The sequence below is a fragment of the Oreochromis niloticus genome, linkage group LG13 (assembly GCF_001858045.2).
Source record: "Oreochromis niloticus isolate F11D_XX linkage group LG13, O_niloticus_UMD_NMBU, whole genome shotgun sequence".
In the NCBI taxonomy this organism is placed as follows: Eukaryota; Metazoa; Chordata; class Actinopteri; order Cichliformes; family Cichlidae; genus Oreochromis; species Oreochromis niloticus.
Window position 1 is genome coordinate 3,000,282 of NC_031978.2, and position 19,989 is coordinate 3,020,270.

The following is a 19,989-nucleotide window of genomic DNA, read 5'->3' on the forward strand; positions in this document are numbered from 1 at the left end:
ATCGAACCAATACAAACATTACCTGTTTGGGAATTTAATATATTCCCTTTGTTTCCTCAGTTATCGGATGTGGAAATGCAAGGACTGCAGCCTGTCATTTTCAGGAAAATCTGAGCTACTACAACATTATCAACTTGATCATCGGTTTCATGGCAGGCACCATCCTTACCCATGCATCCATGAAAATTGCCCCTGTTCATCCAGGACATGGAACGGTCTACAAAAACATCTAGCTAGGAACCATCTTTCTCAGGAGTCCACACAAAAAGCCTCTTCATTCAAGTGCTACATTTGTGACCACAATCAGCTTTCCACAGAGTATGATTTTTTTCAACATATCAATCAACATTTAAAAAAAAATGAACTTGTCTCTTGTATGTTTAATGGTTGCTCATACAAAAGCAATATATATGGCAGTTTCAAGACCCATAAATGGAGAAAACATAATTCATGCACTGTTAAAGACTTAAAAAGTGGAATATTTGTCACATCATCTATCAGCTGCTATCCTACAGACTCGTTGAACTCTGAATTGGATGAGCCAACCATCACAGACTCAAGAAATTTTGAAAAGGAAGTTGAACTGAAATTAGCTTCACTTTTACTTAAATTGGAACACACATACTTAGTTTCCAGTACAGCTGTCATGTGGAAGCATCTGTGGTTGAAGAGCTAGCCACTGCACTTTGTTCTTCAAACCCAATTCAAAAAGCAATAGTGAAACAAGGTCCATTGTCTACTTCTTGGAAGCGCAAATCATATTATAAAAGAGAATTTGGTGTAGTGTCACCAGTGGAATATATTCTTGATAAAAGAAAACAAAAATCACTACAATATGTATCTGTGCTGAAAACATTGCAGCAGCTTCTAAGTTCAGATACTATTTTGTTAAACACTGCCAATTTGAAAGAGAGATATGAGTCTCCTCTGAGTGATAAAGCAGTTTATAGTTGTCCCTTTGATGGTGAATTTTTCAGAAACAACAAACTTCTGTCTCAAGACTGTGCAATTTCAATAAATCTCTATATCGATGATTTTGAAATATGTAATCCAATTGGGACATCACGAAGAAAACATAAAATCTGTGCCCTCTATTGGACCTTAGCTAATCTGTCCCTTGGTTGTCAATCTTCACTGTCATCGATACACTTGGCTCTGCTGGTCAGAAGTGATGATTTGAAGGTGTATGGCTATGAAGCAGTGCTTGAGCCTCTCATTAGTGATTTAATTTCCTTGGAAAACCACGGTGTGTTTTTGCCAAAGTTAGGGAAATTTGTTAAGGGAACAGTACAGTGCATAATAGCTGATAACCTTGGAGCCCACGGCATCGCTGGATTTGTTGAAAATTTTTCAAGTGGTCATCTGTGCAGAAATTCAAACCAAGGCATTAGATAGTGGCATTTTTATTTCAAGAACAGAAGAGATTCATTCTGATCATCTTAAAATCATAGAGGAAAAATCTCTGGACAATTTCTGTGGTGTAAAGAAGAGAAACTGAGTCATTTCAAAGTAACTACTGGTTTCCCCCCAGATCTGGTCCATGATCTATTTGAAGGGATTGTTCCTGCAGAGATAGCTCTATGTCTTTCCATCGTCACGTCTAAGAAATATTTTACACATGCATATTTAAATGACTGTATACTGAATTTTATGAGGTGTCGTAAGGGACATTATTACTGAAACGCTCTCACACACACTACTGAAACGCTCTCACACACACTGGTGAAACGCTCTCACACACACTAGTGAAATTTTAGCTCTCACACACACAACTGAAACGCTCTCTCACACACTAGTGAAATTTTACCTCTCACACACACTACTGAAACGCTCTCACACACACAACTGAAACGCTCTCACACACACTACTGAAACGCTCTCACACACACTAGTGAAATTTTACCTCTCACACACACAACTGAAACGCTCTCACACACACTACTGAAACGCTCTCACACACACTACTGAAACGCTCTCACACACACTACTGAAACGCTCTCACACACACTAGTGAAATTTTACCTCTCACACACACAACTGAAACGCTCTCACACACACTATTGAAATGCTCTCACACACACTAGTGAAATTTTACCTCTCACACACACAACTGAAACGCTCTCACACACACTACTGAAATGCTCTCACACACACTACTGAAACGCTCTCACACACACTACTGAAACGCTCTCACACACACTACTGAAACGCTCTCACACATACTACTGAAAACCAAGAAGATTTCAATTGAACAGGAAGGTATTTTAGCTGCACAGGAAGGTGAGGAAAAACAAATAACACATTAATGCACAGCTAACACCACGGTGACGTCTACAACAGTCTGTTAGAGGTATAATTGAAAAATCTTTTGCCTTCATCAGTGACTATCCAAACATTGTTGTAGGATAGCAGCCTATTGCAACAAGTCGGGGCATCCTGGATATGCTAGCTGCCCGTATAATCTGGAAAGACTGTGTCTGACAGTACCTCATCTACAATGAAATTACATCGGATCCTTGTCATTTTTTACATACATTCTTTGTTTCTTGAGGTGAGAACCAATGAAGAAGATGTTGACAGATTTTTTACTTGTGCTCTGCAATGTATTGAGGCGCTCCAAAATGAAAATACGGGCAATATCAGACAAGAGCGGCTTTATAGAGAGCTAGATGATCATACACGAACTCTATCAGAATTTCTTGCTGCTGTATCTCGATATGATCCCAATAATAGGGTTGCCACCAACCTACTCGGATCCTTGTATAGATGCTTTTGCAGCTTGCTACATGAATATGATGCTAGACAGAGATCTGCTTATGTGACCCACAGATTGTTACCCCCAACCACCTTGAGTGGTCATCCAGGTCGGCCACGATACACTATATCTGCTGAACAGATTTCTCACTTTGTTTCCATTGGTATGACATGGCAGAGAATTGCATCATGCTTTGGAATAAGTTGAAGAACCCTGTACAGACACAGACAAACTTTGGGACTTGAGCCATTAAGCTATGTGGATATTTCAAATCAAGAACTGAATGGCCTTGTGACGGATATCCTACAGAACACTCCAAATGCAGGGGAAGTATATATTCTTGGAAGTCTGAGATCTCGTGGCTTAAGAGTTCAACGTTGGAGGGTCAGACAAAGTCTACAGGAAGTGGATCCTATTGGACGTGCATTTAGACGTCGTCATGCGATAAGGCGAAGGATCTATAGTGTTCAGGCCCCCAACCACTTATGGTAAGTTCACTGGTTTGAAACAAATGGTCAGGCCTTGTGTTTTAAAGTATTAACACAATACATCAAAATTAAAGGTCCTTCATTCAAAACATTACTGAAGTTAATCTATATGATCAGCATAAGGTAATAATAATAATAATAAAAAAAATAACAATGACCAAAAAAACTGAAATTGCTATAAGTATGTTAAATATTAGGGGGATTCATAGTACATCAATTTAGATGTCGTCTAATGTATATACTGTGGAGTTGTTTAGTCCTTTATTTCACATCACAATTTTAACCTCTAACATCGATTGTGCCAGGTAAACGTAGTGTGGAAAAAGACATTTTATGCCACTGTGTGTATGTGTGTGCACGTGTAAGCACGTGTGTGTGTGTGTGTGTGTGAGAGAGGTGTGGTGTTGTTGAAGTAAATGTACAAAATGAAACCTCTAGTTTTTAAGTACAGGGTCAGGAATTCACTACTAAATAATATGAACAAACATGTTGAACTGTAGTAATGCTTTCTGATCTCTCAACAGGCATTTTGACGGCAACCACAAGTTGATTAGATGGCGCTTGGTCCTGCATGGCTGTGTTGATGGCTTCAGCCGAACTATCATATACTTACGTTGCTTATCCAATAACAGAGCCTCAAGTGTCTTGTCATTATTTTTGGAAGGAATACAAAACTTTGGTTTGCCCTTAAGGGTCAGGTGTGATCATGGTATGGAAAATATACAGGTTGCTCGTTTTATGTTACAGAGAAGAGGAGTAAGCAGTGTTATTACAGGTGTTTCAGTACATAACCAAAGAATTGAAAGACTGTGGGCAGAACTCAACAGAGTTGTATCAAGACACTTTATAAATATCTTTAACTTTATGGAAGAACAGGGTTTGTTGGATTCACTGAATGAGCTACATCTTTTTTGTCTGCATTATGTTTATTTGCCAAGGACTGAAAGAGCATTAACAGAATTTGTCAATCAGTGGAACAACCATGGTCTCTCTACACAAGGAGGACAGACCCCTCTTCAGCTGTGGCATACAGGTGTCACAAACAATGTGGGAATCCTGTGGTTTATAAATGACATTTTTCATGTTGATAACTATTATGGCGTTGATGAAGAAGAGCCATTACCAGAACTTCAAACAAACAATAATGTCAATATTCCAGATATTGACATCAACATAAACGAGACTGCAATGAACATAATTCAACAAGTGAATCCATTAGAAAATGATGGAAATCATGGAATAGATGTGTTTTCTTCACTTTTACACCATCTACATTAAATCAAATATTTTGCAAAAAATAAAAAATATAAAAATATTAAAAAAACATTTCAGAAAACATCTGATCGAAACTAACATATTGAAACCATTTTCTTTAAAATGATAAAATGACAGCTCTGTTGTCAAACAGAAACTGACACAGGCAGAAGAATAAACAGACAACCAAATCAAAAACAGATGCACATACACATGAAATGAGTAAAGTGACACAAATTTTGTATATTCAAACTCAACAATCTAAATAAATTTCTGAAGTGCTGTTAAACAATTGGTATCTACCTGTATGAATCCTGAAGAACAATCACTTCTTGTCAAATTGATGTCTTAAAACATCAATTTGACTGAGGCAGGTAAATTTGGAAATATTAAAACCTTAACAAGTTAATACTCAATACTCACTTTGAATCAGTAGAGAGACCAATACAAAAGAGAAACATGCAAACTCCTCCAGCATATTGTGTTCATACCCTGCCAAAGCCGTAAGTGTTACCTAATGCAAAATCAAACTTCTCCTTGAACAGCTGGTATGAAACATGCAGTGGCAGCCTAATGCAGTTAACACACGTGTTGGCAAGAGGGAAAATTGGTGTAGAAGAGAAGTCATCGTCTCCTCTATGAATGAACTCAATCGAGGGTGCTGGGGAAAAGCCAATAGGTGGCACCGCAGTTGCTCCAGTTGCAAAGGCCAATATCTTCTGTAATTTGGAAGGTCCTTCTTCTTCTGCAAAACAAAAGGAAAAAAAGTGTTAAAAGGTTATTTCATTTGGCCAACATAAATTTACAGTGAGTATTAATCTAAAGCAAGAATCTTAATGACTGTTATTGCAATGACTATAGAGCATGCTTTTCATCTTTCAATAGTCTCAAAGAACTATGTAAAAATGTTACTACAACCAAGAGGGTAATGTGGTGTTATTGTTATATGAGTATGTTATTTAAAATAAAGATTTCAGAAATGCTAACCTATAAATCGTTACATCTATTTATTGTGCACTAAAGTGACAATTACCTTCTGCATCTTGGAGATAGTCTCTCCAGAAGGTAACAACCATCTCCTCAGCAGCTCTTCTGTTGCTTCCTTCTGGAGATAGATGAATGTTGAAAAGATCATCCACCTGGTCAGCAGTCAGCATATGTGGCTCATAGCAGAAAAGAGGGCGAAAGCTGTCTGGATGCCTCCTCATTTTCTCGAGAACCCCAAGAGTTTTCAGACCTTCACAAAATCTGGTTAAACAGCACAAAGAAATTTTATTCAATAATTCTTATTATCAATTTGGCGCAATCAATTGTACTAGGTTATTAACTGGCCATGTTGATTAATAGGTAAGATTTTTATCACCATTTTAATTAATCTGAAAAACACAGAATACCCAAATACCTTTGAAATGGACCTTGAACCCTGTGGATGACCTGAAACATGACAATATCATGTACCAGCAGATCCCTGTCTCTTAGTGAACGCATAGGCCTCAGGCATCCTGCATTGGCCAAGTAATCAAGCAGAGGTTCTTTTGACTTTTCAAGGTCCTCAAGGGTTGTACTTTGAGATATCTAGCATCACAAAGAGCAGAGGAAGGGCTTGTTATGGAAGTTACTTAGTAGTCTTATAACCTATTAGAAGGAACCCAGCCACTAGTGGTCTACACAATCACAATATGCCCAAGCGTACATTGGAAGTCAAATGACTACACATATTTTTTTAAATAAGTTTACAATGTGCTTAAAAAAATAAGAAAATATACTCTTTCGTCTACCCTTATCTGCTGAGTCTTAGTTTAATACAGCAGCAACATATAAAAACTTGGCATTCAGCAATGGCCAGACTGATCCAGATAAACATTCCCTGCAAAAGAAAACTGGAACACAAACAATTTCAAATTCACTATAAGATTTATAAAATAAACATATAGAGACCTTTTTGACTTTTTCGAAGAGTTCCAGGTCAGCTATGTCTTCCAGGGCTGGATTTGCTGAATTTCCAACCAGAAGAGAAAATACTGTTGGTGACAGAAAGTTAGGTGGTGGACCACCATGTACCAAGCTCACTGCAATGGCTCGGCCAGAGATGTAGTACCAGTCCCCTCTAAGAGCTGCAAAGCAACAGAATAAAAGGAAAAGCAAAATTGTCAGTAATGTTGCCTGTAAAAATCAGTTAAACAGTTCCCACTATTAATCTTAGAAAAATAGGTAATTACCAGTACTGTCAAGAGCCAAGTTCTTGCAGTTTTCTTTCCCCTCAAACATGGCTGACCTGGCAATGGTGTCCATCAATAGTCTCAAGAATTCCCTCCTTGGCCCGCCTAAATCAACCCCTTCCTCATTTTTCCCCATATCATCTGAGAATTTCACACAGATCATCAAGTTGGGATCATAAGATAGCCTTTGAAAACCACGCAAGGCTCCCTCCCACACAGCAGAGCGATTTATATTAAATTTGCACTGCTGTTTTGTGCTAATTTTGCTTGATAGTTCCAGCAGTATCTCTTGAACAGGGACTTTTTCTGCACTAAAAAAAGAAAATAAAACAGAAAATAAAATATATCAGCCATGTAGTCATGTTACAGAATTTGAGAATATGCGTCACACTGATCATAGAGATTTAAAGCTTAAAAGTTTTATATTGATTTGACAATTCTGGAAAGCTATAATCATGTCTCAAACTCAAATTCTGGATGTTTGTTACTCACATCTGATGCTCCAAGCTCGCAATTATAGCTTGATTTAAATCCTCATCATCTGAAGAATCGCCAGAAAGCGATGCCACGAGAGTTAAATATGAAGAATAATCTTCATCATTAACACTCATGGCAGGGATGTCTTCACTTCTTGCATTGAAATCTCTGCTGTGACTGCTTGTGCTAGGTTTGTCATCACTTCTTGCCATGTAGCCTTCATCACAAATGCTGTTCCCATCACTTCCTTGCTTTGCTCGTCGCCTTTTACCAACACTCCTTCCAATACAGTTGGTCCCAGTATCATCTTCTTCATCACTGCTAGTGCCAGGGTTATCACCTTTAACATGACTTCTTAACCTTGTAGTGACTTGGCTGCTCATGTCTTGTTGGATTTTTGAACTATCAACTTCAAAACAATCATTGTCACTGTCCTTATCAGTTGCACAACTGCTTAATGCTGATTTGGAGCTGATGTAAGAAGGATCTTTGTCTTCATCTGATTCACTCTTCAACAGAGAAAGACCAAAAACATATATCAAAAGCAAGTAATTATAGCTTATCTTAAAAAGATTAAAATAAGAAATATCCATATTGATTGCTCCCAAACACTTGTCTTAAATAAATATATTCTATTTTGCTAGAAGCCCAATTGTTGACATGTTTTTTCCCAAATCATGATTACTTTTCATTCTTTTAGGAACTTACTAAAAGTGTCCTTGATGGCCTTACATAGAGGGCTTTGGTTTTAAAAACCTTTAGGATCAGCATCCCATTCAGCTCCTGACCATCTTGGAGCTTTGGAGACACCAGCTTATTGCCACAAGCCATTAGAAACTCGAGGCTATAAAAAATAAATAGGGACAACAGCAATTGCTAATTAGTTAAATATTTTATTATATACTGTTCTGTTTCTGTGTATGCTTTTATGACTTTTAAATTCTACTGGTATAGTCCATATGTTTTTATAATGATGAATAATATTTGAAACTTCTTTACTTTGGTATATTATCTTTAAGTACAAGTCATTACATGAATACACACAGTAACAATAAGCAATAGTATTTTACCTGACATCCTCTGGAATGCGTTCACCAAAGCTTTCCTTCATGTGTTTGGTTGTCCCAGGTCTTCTGGAATTCAAAAGCACTGAGAATGTGCCCATGTTTGTGTAACCATAATTTTGAACCTTGTTTGCACACTACTCCCCATGATGGAGCTGGAAGTAGTATAACATCTTTGTTGAAATGGTCATGCTGCTGGGCCATAGCTCTGAAATATAAATATAACTATTAGATACCATAAACAACAGCAAGTGATAACTAATAATACTGAGATGCAGACAGCAGAACACTATCCAAACCCCTACACAGAATGCTTTCATAGACAAAATTGTTGTAGTTAGGCAAACATAAGGGTTAATTTTATATACTGTATTGTATTGTATTCTATATAATTATAGTATCTGCTTTGGTAGGGTGATAATGAGTGGCAGTCTGTTATTAAATTTAATTAATTAATTCATATTAATTATATACATTAAATTAAAATACTGTAAACTTTGCCATTATAGGAATATGTTACACTAAGGTATTGCAGTACATAGGAGCCAGACTTACAAACGCTTTGCGACAGCGCGTAAAAAAAAGAACGAAATAAAATACTGTTGGTATTTTAAAAGACAACGCAGTGACAATATTGCGTGCAAGACACGGTAACTTTTGCGGGAATTTTTTGCAACTGACCCTGTGACATATGCATTTCTGGAAGTTCGTTTCTTAATGTACAAAATATGGAATGGTAGATGGGGTAAAGCAAGTCTGCAAACCGATTTACTAAGGCTTGATACAAAATGAACTCAGTGGTTTAGAAAATAGCGCACCCGTAAAGCTAACTACACCTATGAGCTGTGCTATTTTTCCCCATTTAGTAAACCTGGCCCTCAGTATATTCTTAAATATCAGACTATTACATATGGCCCTATTTCAGGCAAGTGAATACAAACTCATTAAACTTTGTAACTACCTTTTTCTCCTGGTGCCTGATGTCCAGCTGCCGAAGCATTGCCGAGTTTGATAACGTGGTGCAGGTGCACATTCTCTCCTGACTGAAGATGTCGCTGGCATGGGCAAGCTGCTACGTTGACGTGAGGGGAAAGAGGGATGTTAAGTGACTATCCAGTCCGTCCACACTGGTACTTGCAACAGGTTGCTGCCCCACGACTGTCGCATTTGACAAAGTTCTGATGGTCTCTGCTGAGGCTAATATACTGTTGAGTAATGCGGCTGCTTCACTTAGGCTACTAGCAGGTTGCTGAGTAGACATCTGTGTAGTGGTTTGAAGTGTACCACTTTTTCCTTCACTTTCCTGGTCTGGACACAACTTCCTGTTCTACTGAAACGCCTTCCTGTTTAACTGAAATGCCTTCCTGTTCAACTGAAATGCCTTCCTGTTCAACTGAAATACCTTCCTGTTCAACTGAAATACCTTCCTGTTCAACTGAAATGCCTTCCTGTTCAACTGAAATACCTTCCTGTTCAACTGAAATACCTTGGTTTTTCAGTAGTGTGTGTGAGAGCGTTTCAGTAGTGTGTGTGAGAGGTAAAATTTCACTAGTGTGTGTGAGAGCGTTTCAGTAGTGTGTGTGAGAGCGTTTCAGTAGTGTGTGTGAGAGGTAAAATTTCACTAGTGTGTGTGAGAGCGTTTCAGTAGTGTGTGTGAGAGCGTTTCAGTAGTGTGTGTGAGAGCGTTTCAGTAGTGTGTGTGAGAGCGTTTCAGTAGTGTGTGTGAGAGCTAAAATTTCAGTAGTGTGTGTGAGAGCTAAAATTTCAATAGTGTGTGTGAGAGCGTTTCAGTAGTGTGTGTGAGAGCGTTTCACTAGTGTGTGTGAGAGCGTTTCAGTAGTGTGTGTGAGAGCTAAAATTTCACTAGTGTGTGTGAGAGCGTTTCAGTAGTGTGTGTGAGAGCGTTTCAGTTGTGTGTGTGAGAGCGTTTCAGTTGTGTGTGTGAGAGCTAAAATTTCAATAGTGTGTGTGAGAGCGTTTCAGTGGTGTGTGTGAGAGCGTTTCACTAGTGTGTGTGAGAGTGTTTCAGTAGTGTGTGTGAGAGCTAAAATTTCAATAGTGTGTGTGAGAGCGTTTCAGTAGTGTGTGTGAGAGCGTTTCAGTTGTGTGTGTGAGAGCTAAAATTTCACTAGTGTGTGTGAGAGCGTTTCAGTAGTGTGTGTGAGAGCGTTTCACTAGTGTGTGTGAGAGTGTTTCAGTAGTGTGTGTGAGAGCTAAAATTTCAATAGTGTGTGTGAGAGCGTTTCAGTAGTGTGTGTGAGAGCATTTCACTAGTGTGTGTGAGAGCTAAAATTTCACTAGTGTGTGTGAGAGCGTTTCAGTAGTGTGTGTGAGAGCTAAAATTTCACTAGTGTGTGTGAGAGCGTTTCAGTAGTGTGTGAGAGAGCGTTTCAGTAGTGTGTGTGAGAGCTAAAATTTCACTAGTGTGTGTGAGAGCGTTTCAGTTGTGTGTGTGAGAGCGTTTCAGTAATAATGTCCCTTACGGCACCTCATAGATGACACTTACTACCATTGACATTGGCAGTAAACAAGTCATTTAATCTTCTTAAATGAACAAAGATTAAAATTAATTAATTAATTAAGTAATCAGAAAAACAAAAAGTAAACCACCAAAGATTTAGGAATGACATGTTGATTGTATTAATTGATACATGTTATGTACATTTTAACAGTCATTTCCCAATACTCCAAAATCATGCGTCACTTATCCACATTGAGGCGATTCAGAAATTGCACAATTTCCTTCTGATTTCATGTTGGTGTCACTGAAGTTCTGATATTGTCGTTGTCCATTTTGCAACAATACAGACAGCTCAAAAGCTTGTTTACGATCGATTTCTTAATGAAAAAGTACAAAATCAAGTCTAAAAGGGGATTCAACTGAATTAAACTGCAGGTAATGTTAGACACCAATAAGAATGTGTTATAGTCTATAGTAGGCGCCTGATAGAAACATTCCAAAATGATTCTGGGCACAAACACCAATATGTAAATAAGCACCACCAGCACCAAAACTGCCACAATTCTTCGTTTTTCATCAGAGGGGACACTGGATGCAGACACAGCTTTAATAGTTCGAATAAGGAAGAAAAAAAGAAGAGGAAGGGGAATGATGAGCAAGGCACCAAAAATGTTTGCATTTAAGAGGCCAACAAAAACAGAAATGATCCAGACTGAGACACAAACCACCACAGTGATCTTGTTCGTTCGTCTGTGTTGGTACCACAGTGGGTGGGCAACAACCAAATACCTGTTATACAAGAAAGACACACAAAGGAGTAGACATGGAGAAGTATGGAAAAGATATACTAATAAAAACCAATAAATGCTCAGAGAATTATGTAGCTACAAACACACAGCACAGATATTTACCTTTCCATGGAGACACACACCATGAAGCCAACACTTGCCATCACACCACAAGGGTAGATACAATAAAAGAATATTATCTGTGTGAGGTCGTCCTTGACACCTGACATGTGAACGACCATACAGAAGAGTTGAACAAGGTCAGCAATGTGAAGACTGATGACATAGATTTGACCGATGTGATCATTTCGCACCTAAAGAAAAACAAAGCAAACTATAAACATGTTCAGTCAATACAATTTATTCATTATGGTTTCCACATAAACACATTTCATATAACATGCTGCATACTAAAGACTTGCAGATTAATACTTGTTCTTATTTAAGTCTGTTTTCTCTTTTTCTTTGCCAGATTTGGAGCTTGGGATGAAGTATTAATCTAATAATTATGAGGTGATATTAGGTTGTTTTCACATTATAGACTCTCAGGGGGATCATGGTTCAAGAGTTGGCAGTTCGTCTTGTAATCGGAAGGTTGCCAGCTCGAGCCCCGGCTCGGACAGTCTCGGTCGTTGTGTCCTTGGGCAAGACACTTCACCTACCGCCTACTGGTGTTGGCCAGAGGGGCCGATGGCGCGATATGGCAGCCTCGCTTCTGTCAGTCTGCCCCAGGGCAGCTGTGGCAACAACTGTAGCTGCCTCCACCAGTGTGTGAATGTGAGAGTGAAGAGTGAGAGTGAATGAATAGTGGAATCGTAAAGCGCTTTGAGGGTCTCGAAAAGCGCTATATAAAATGCAATCCATTACTATTATTATTATTATTATTATTATTACTGTTTGTGACTTAGAGAGAGTTTTACATGCATTTGTGACCACTTGCCTTGATTATTGTAATGCACTTTCTCTAGGTATTGATCAGGCATCACTATCATGCTCAATGATAGTGAATGCAGAATGCTACTGCTGACACGCAGACACCAGCACATGACCCCTGTTCCTGCCTCTTTACACTGGTTGCCTGTCCATTTTAGAATTAATTTTACAATTGTATTTTTTGCTTTTAAAGTTTCAAATGGTCTGCTTTCTACATACCTGTCAGACCTTCTACACCTATACACTCCACAAAGCTCTCTCAGATCAACTGACCAGCCACTCCTTGCTGTCCCAATGTCGGGGGAACAAGTGTTGTGGCCAGTTGTGGCCCCTCCATAATAGGCTGGCCCCTACACTTGAAATTTTTAAATCACTTTTAAAAAACACACCTTTTTTCCAAGGCGTTTAGTAGTACCAGAGTAATTGCATTTATTGCATATTTTATATTTTTTCCATTTATTTATTTATTTTATTGTTAATTAGCTTTCTTTGTCTGTTTAATGTATGGTTTTAAACTTCTATCACTATTTTATACTGGAAAGCACTTTGGTCAACCATGTTGTTTTTAAAGTGCTCTATAAATAAAGTTGGATTGAATTTGATGCTACAATGCTAAAATATATGGAAAAAAAGGTGTTTGAATATGTACTGTATAATTAATGGTAAAAAGACTGTTATTTCTATAGCACGTTTATACTCAGCTACACACACGTTTAATGTTGTGGCTTGTTAAGGGCATTTGTTATGGAGGATTAAAACTGAGCATCAGTTGCATAATGCTAAACAATGATTTTTTTGTATTGAACTTAATTGATTTGTCTATGGTGCTGTACCAGAAATTCCCACTAATAAGTTAAATGAATGGTTGTTAAAAGTGAAACTTTTATTGTGAGCACTGACAAAAAATGACTCAAGATCTATAAAAGCTGTATTAGTAGTTGGGTTGTTACATTGGGCAATACATTTTTGTTATTTGCAGCATAGGACAGTTTATTAAAGCATTATTAGACCAGAAATTACAGCTGTGATATTCAAACTGCTTTAAAGCCTTTGGGCATCCAAACACTAATTTCAATTCAAAATTTATTTGTATAGCACATTTAAAAACGAATGAGTTGACCAAAGTGCTTCACAATCGGTTAAAAACAAGAGAAAACAATAGAGAAACGAATATAGATAAATTAGCCTAAAGTAAAATAGTGAGTTTTATGACGCGATTTAAAAGACTGAATAGACTCTCAATCTCCTCTGGCAGATTATTCCAGAGTCTGGGGGCCTGATCTCCTCTATGCTTCAATCGAGACCTTGGTTGTGCTAAGAGCATCAGGCTAGATGATCTCAGTGCTCTTTTGGGGTCATACATGTTGAGTTCGTTTACATAACCAGGCGCCATATTATTTAAAACTTTAAGTGTAAATAAAAGAATCTTAAAATCAATACGATATTTTAAAGGGAGCCAGTGTAAATTTGCTAAAACTGGAGTGATGTGTTCATACATTCTAACACCTGTTAAAAGACGTGCAGCAGCATTTTGGACTAACGGCAAGCGATGACGAGATGAGTGTTAAAGACCCAAATAGAGAGAATTGCAGTAGTCCAGTCTAGTGGTGATGAAGGCATGAATCAGTGTTTCTAGGTCTCTTGGAGGAAGATAAGGGTTAGCTTTGGCAATTTCACGTAACTGATAAAAAGGAGCTATCTAAAAACACTCAGAGATTCCTTACAGTGTGAGAAAGATGAGAAGCAAGAGGACTGAGGTAGAGCAGGGCGATATGGCCAAAAATATATATCACAATACATATTTGAAAATTTGCGATGACGATATAATTTCTGCGAGACAAAATACAACTCCACAACTTTACTAGCGCAAAAAAAACCCCATCCATTTATTTTCACTTAAACAAGCAGCTGTTTTTTTTATATCCATTAAAGCTATATAAACATTTAACAGTGCAAATGCAAATTCCTTGCTGAAAGTTTAACCAAAAGGCATTTCCAGTAGAAATGGGCTGACATATCCTGAGCATAACCATGTATAATATCCACTGAAGTTAAAAAGAGGTGCTTTGCAACATTAAACTGCAGTGTGCCAAATAAAAAAGTCAAATACATATTTTTCGGACCATAAGGTGCACGGGATTGTAAGGCACATTAAGCGAAACAAAGCAGTTAGATAAATCAAACTTTATTCAACTCATTCTTCTTGCTTCCTCCACTTCTGTACCATTGATTCATTAATGCTGTATTCTATCACAGCTGCTCTATTCCCATGTTGTTGCAGTATATTAATGATTAACCTCATAGTGTGGATGAATTTTCTCAGTTGTTCTCCTGACTGAAGTTTGGCCCGTTTACAGCATCCTGCCATGCGATTGCATTTGTCTCTAACTATCAGGAACCTTAATGTTAACTTTTATCAAGTGGAAAAAAGTTAGCGTTCATCCTCCAGCTTCACTGTTTATAATAATAATAATAATAATACATTTTATTTATAGGCACCTTTCAGACCCTCAAGGTCACCTTACAGTAGCAGGTAAACAATACCGTAAAAAACATTTTTTTTTAAAAAAATGTATATATAGCAAACATGGTAGATAAAATTTAGACATAAACAGTCATAAAAGTATAAAAGCAAATATAAAAACTGAGCAAGGTAAAAATGGCCTAAGACAGATCAGGTGTATGCAATTCGAAACAGATGGGTTTTGAGTAGTGATTTAAAAGAGGTGAGACAGTGTGTGGTCCGTAGAGCCAGTGGAAGTGCATTCCAAAGTCTCGGGGCAGAACAACTAAAGGCTCTGAGTCCCGTGGTAGTCAGGCGAGCAGGTGGAACAGACAGAAGGGAAGCTGAAGAAGAGCGGAGTGTACGAAGGGGTGAGTATGTATGTAGAAGATCGGCTAGATATGGAGGAGCGAGGTTATGAAGCGCTTTGAAAGTGAGAAGCAGGATCTTGAAATTGACACGGAGGTGAATTGGGAGCCAATGGAGCTGTTTAAGAACAGGTGTTATATGTTCAGTGGATCTAGTTCTGGAAATAATACGAGCAGCTGTATTTTGAACCAACTGCAGTTTATGGAGGGATTTATGAGGTAGACCATAAAGAAGAGAGTTACAGTAATCCAGACGAGATGTGACAAGAGCATTGACAAGTATGGCAGTACTGTGTGGTGTGAGTGAGGGACGAAGACGGTTAATATTACGGAGATGAAAGTAGGAAGACCGAGTGATATTATTTATATGTGCTGTGAAGGACAGAGTGCTATCGAGAATGACACCAAGACTCTTAACCTGAAGGGAGGGTGTGACAACAGAGTTATCAATGGATAACGAAAGACTGGTTGGAACTGTAGTCAGTTTTGATCTGGTGCCTATTAAAATGAATTCTGTTTTATTGCCATTAAGTTTAAGAAAGTTGTGAGTAAACCAGACCTTGATTTCACTTAAACAGTCAGAAATGGATGTGGGTGGGAGAGTAGCTGTGGGTTTGGAGGATAGGTAGAGCTGGGTGTCATCTGCGTTAGCTGCGTAACTGTTTATGTTAAGCTAACATAGCTGTGTCGCTAGCGATCACGTAGCACATCATCATATACCAGCTAGCCCAACTTCAGTAACCCTACAATCGTCACTGCTGTTTAGTTTTCTGTCTTCCTTTATGTTGGAAGTGATAGCAGAGCTGTACGTTTGAATTTTTTCAGAAATCTCTCAGTCAGAACATGCTGTATCATGCTTAGGTAACTAGGAAAACTAGCGAGCTAACTTCCGCTAACGTCTAACTCTGTTAAATGTAATAAATTCTGTTTTCATGGATGCCTGGATGTTAAACTTCATAGTTACACCTGGTAAAGCAGCAACGCTGATCATTTTATTAAAGATGAAAGAATTTAGACAGTTTGTAACTTTCAGTGATGCTGCAGTGTTTGTTTGACTTTGGGACCTGAAGCGGACAGAGTTTAGGACCCAGATTACTCCCAGCAGTGTTGCCAACTCCTCAGTAAGGAAAATGTCCTAAAAGTCACTAGAAGTCACGAAATGATGTCATCGCCTAATTTGCATAATTGGTCATGCTAATGTAACCTACATTGTTGGAGAGAGAAATAACATTGTGGGAGAGACAAAGTGAGTAAAAAATGTCCTAAATGCATTTAGAATTTATTTAGAACTACAAATTAAATTTCTTTTAGCAATTATTGTTTTTTAATGTCACAATTCCAACCCTGCTCCTTTTGCCGGTCTAAGCTCCGGGCTTGGACCGGCAAAAGTGACCCGAAATTGGCACTCTGGTGGAGTTACTTTGTGTGTGTGGGTGTGTGTTTATTAGTAGTTTTAAAACTTGTGATCCACAAAACAGCATAACAGTAAAAGAAGAACTGACTGCGTTACAGTGAGTGCGGGAGCAGCGGCTTCGCTCATGCGCGATTCATTTGCAGTTTGGACGCATGGGTGTGAATGTCTCCTGCCCTGATAGCAGCTGGGGGAGGACTATCCTCCGCCTGTGAGCGCTTTGGCACGGGTGAGGTGGCAAGATCTGAAAACTGCTGTTCACAAACACTGTCCATCGAATCTGACTGAGCTGGAGCTGTTTTGCAAAGAAGAATGGGCAAGGATTTCAGTCTGTAGATGTGCAAAGCTGGTAGAGACATACCCTAAAAGACTGGCAGCTGTAATTGCAGCAAAAGGTGGTTCTACAAAGTATTGACTCAGGGGGCTGAATAATTATGCACACCCCACTTTTCAGTTATTTGTAAAAAATGTTTGGAATCATGTATGATTTTCGTTCCACTTCTCACGTGTACACCACTTTGTATTGGTCTGTCATGTGGAATTCCAATAAAATTGATTCATGTTTGTGGCTGTAATGTGACAAAATGTGGAAAAGTTCAAGGGGGCCGGATACTTTTGCAAGCCACTGTAAATTTGGATATCATCAGCATAACAATGAAAGGGAATGTTGTATTTCCTAAAAATAGATCCCAAAGGCAGCACGTATAAGGAGAACAAAGTTGGACCCAAAACAGACCCCTGTGGCACACCACAACACATAGGGGCAGAGTAAATGTTTAGCCACCTGTAAATAGTGTTTAACTTTGCAGTCTGTATTTAATAGGGTGAGTTCAAAGTTGTAACTATGAATGCTAACAAAAACAGCCCATTTAGCACAGGTAAACTGCTCCCCTTACCTTAAAAAAAAACAGGTTAATGGCTTTTGATGTAATGTTTTCTTTCATTTAAATAGTTATGACGTTGCCCAGTCAACCTTCTTAATTAAATTAACAGATATTTTTGCTCTTATTTAGTGTGGATTTGGGCAACTGAAATCGTAATTTTTAATTTATTAGTCAGTTTATTCCACTCCTATGAAATTCAGTCCCAAAGTCAAAGTGAACCATACAAAACACAGATCGTAGTAAAACAATCTTATTCACAATATACACACCTGCATACAAAGTAAAAAGATGGCCAGTGGGGTCAAAGGAAGGCTGACACAAACAATTATCCATGTCAAGGTGTCAATGCTGTCCTCATTATACCAGCAGAAGCTCTGTGGATATGTGTAGTTCTGGTAGAAATTGCTGTAGTCATAATTAGCTTCATTGCAGCTGCTGGTAGTTGCATTTTGGGTTTGTGAAGTCATATTAACTTTCTTTACAGAGAAACCTTTAAGATAGAAATCAAAAGTTAATAACAGTGTTCAGCTGCATGTTGCAAGCTAATGCAAACTCAGTGTAATTGTGTGGATGCTTTATGCATCCACACTATTGAGTTCCTGTTTCTCTTTATTCTTTATACTTTATTCTAGTTGCCACTTTTTGTACGTTTTTTGGCACTTAACTACTTTAACAATTTTCAGCCGATTTTCACCGTTCAAATTTTAAACTATTCTGCTATTTCTGCTAATGATGGCTATGACTTTTGGTATTTTATGCTATTATACTTTTTAAAATATTAAGCTTTTTTCCTTTAATTTGTCCCATTGAAATGAATGGGAAACTTCCGCAATTCTGCTAAAACTTGCTTGTTTTTGAAACTTAACTACTTTTTCCTACTTTCACGTAGAACAACCATTCAAACTTTAAAATGTTCACAAATTATTGGGCTATTCATGAATGATTCAGCTTTTTCATATCTGTTACCGTTTTCATCTTATCCCTCTTTAAGTTTTGAGTTTCATCTTTGTGATTTTTCACAAAATACATGCGTTGTTATGGTTGCTATGCAGTTGGTTCTAAGTGAGCCACTGTACCTTTGGCAATTTTCTCTTCATGTCCGAACAACTTCTTGCTACTCACTCAATTTTCACTCAACCCACACAAATTATACATCAAAACGTAGGCATTTTTGCTGGCTTTCAGAAAATGTCACCATCATTGTTGTGAGATTTATAGAATTTTGGCAAATCTCCTCAGACCAACACAAAGTCGCAAAACTCTCCATAGAAAGTCAATGGAGAGCTTGTTCAAAATCACCGCTTGATTTCTGTAATGAGAGGCATATTCGAATCGTCATATCTCCTTAACGAAGCAAAGTTAAGACATAAGGCTTGTCCCAGTATATCTTCAGACACTCCTGACGCTCACAATTCAAGAATTATTTTCTCACCTATTACCGTTCTGAAATGAGTTAGACTTGTTTGAGGGTAGGAAATTCGTCCTTCGCTCAGATTTCTTCAGATTTCAAACTCTGGAAATGAACCACTTTTTTCTCTCGTCATATCTTTTTAATGGATTTCCACAGAGACCTGAAAATTTCCATGATTGTTCACCAAAGCCTGCTGTCTCTTACGGTGAAAGAATGATATTGATACTCCAAATAGATTTAGAGTTAGAAAGCGTTGTTTGAGGGCAAGTCAAGGCAGTTTTTGCTTTGCTCTACTCAGTTATGGTGCATTAGAAGTCAAATATCTTTAATAATTCATATTTTAATGATAAATTGTCAACACTTTAAGATTCCCCCATCTCTTCTGAACAAAACGGTGTAAGAATGACCGTTCTAGCCCCTACGGTTAGGAAATTATGGCCATTTGTTTGAGAGGAATCCTCACTATGAGAAATACACTGCAGAAATCCTGTCTCTCTCTGTGCTGAGTGTGTAAAAACGGCTGCACCTGTTTTGGCGGGAAAAAGTACACAGCCTCTCTGATTGGTGGATTCAAATTTAGCAGCTCCCAGGCTGCTTGACTGACCTAGAAACTTGCTTGTCTCTCCCTATGTATGTGTGTGTGTGTGTGTGTGTGTGTGTGTGTGTGTGTGTGTGACAGAGAGAGAGAAAGAGAGGGCGAGACAGAGTTTTTATGGGAGCATCTTATTGTATGATTTAAATTCAATATATTTAGGCTGGTTGACTGAATTTGATCCTGTGTGTCTGTGCATGTGTGTTTCCATATGTTTCCATATTTGTGATTGTGTGACTGTTACACTTTTTTTGCTGAGTTTTTTTTTCATTTAACAAGTACATTTGAAGGACCCTTAGCATGTTCAGCATTTTTTCAGCTGTCCATTTTGCTTTTCCAATTTTTCTGTTTAAGTTATTACTATTGTGCTGAATCATACTA

General features: G+C 38.1%; 2 protein-coding genes across 2 annotated transcripts; both read right to left on the reverse strand.

The window, feature by feature from the left end:
* Positions 1-4,982: 4,982 nt before the first annotated feature.
* Positions 4,983-6,789, reverse strand: LOC100695627 (G2/M phase-specific E3 ubiquitin-protein ligase). Its single transcript, XM_025897716.1, has 5 exons — positions 6,717-6,789; positions 6,436-6,611; positions 5,900-6,072; positions 5,531-5,745; positions 4,983-5,242 (listed from the first exon to the last, which is right to left on the reverse strand). Exons 1-5 carry the CDS (start codon positions 6,787-6,789, stop codon positions 4,983-4,985), a joined length of 897 nt encoding a protein of 298 aa, XP_025753501.1.
* Positions 6,790-7,204: 415 nt separating this feature from the next.
* LOC112842007 (uncharacterized G-patch domain protein DDB_G0278987-like) lies at positions 7,205-8,358 on the reverse strand. Its single transcript, XM_025897717.1, has 3 exons — positions 8,264-8,358; positions 7,926-8,037; positions 7,205-7,702 (listed from the first exon to the last, which is right to left on the reverse strand). Exons 1-3 carry the CDS (start codon positions 8,356-8,358, stop codon positions 7,205-7,207), a joined length of 705 nt encoding a protein of 234 aa, XP_025753502.1.
* Positions 8,359-19,989: the final 11,631 nt, after the last annotated feature.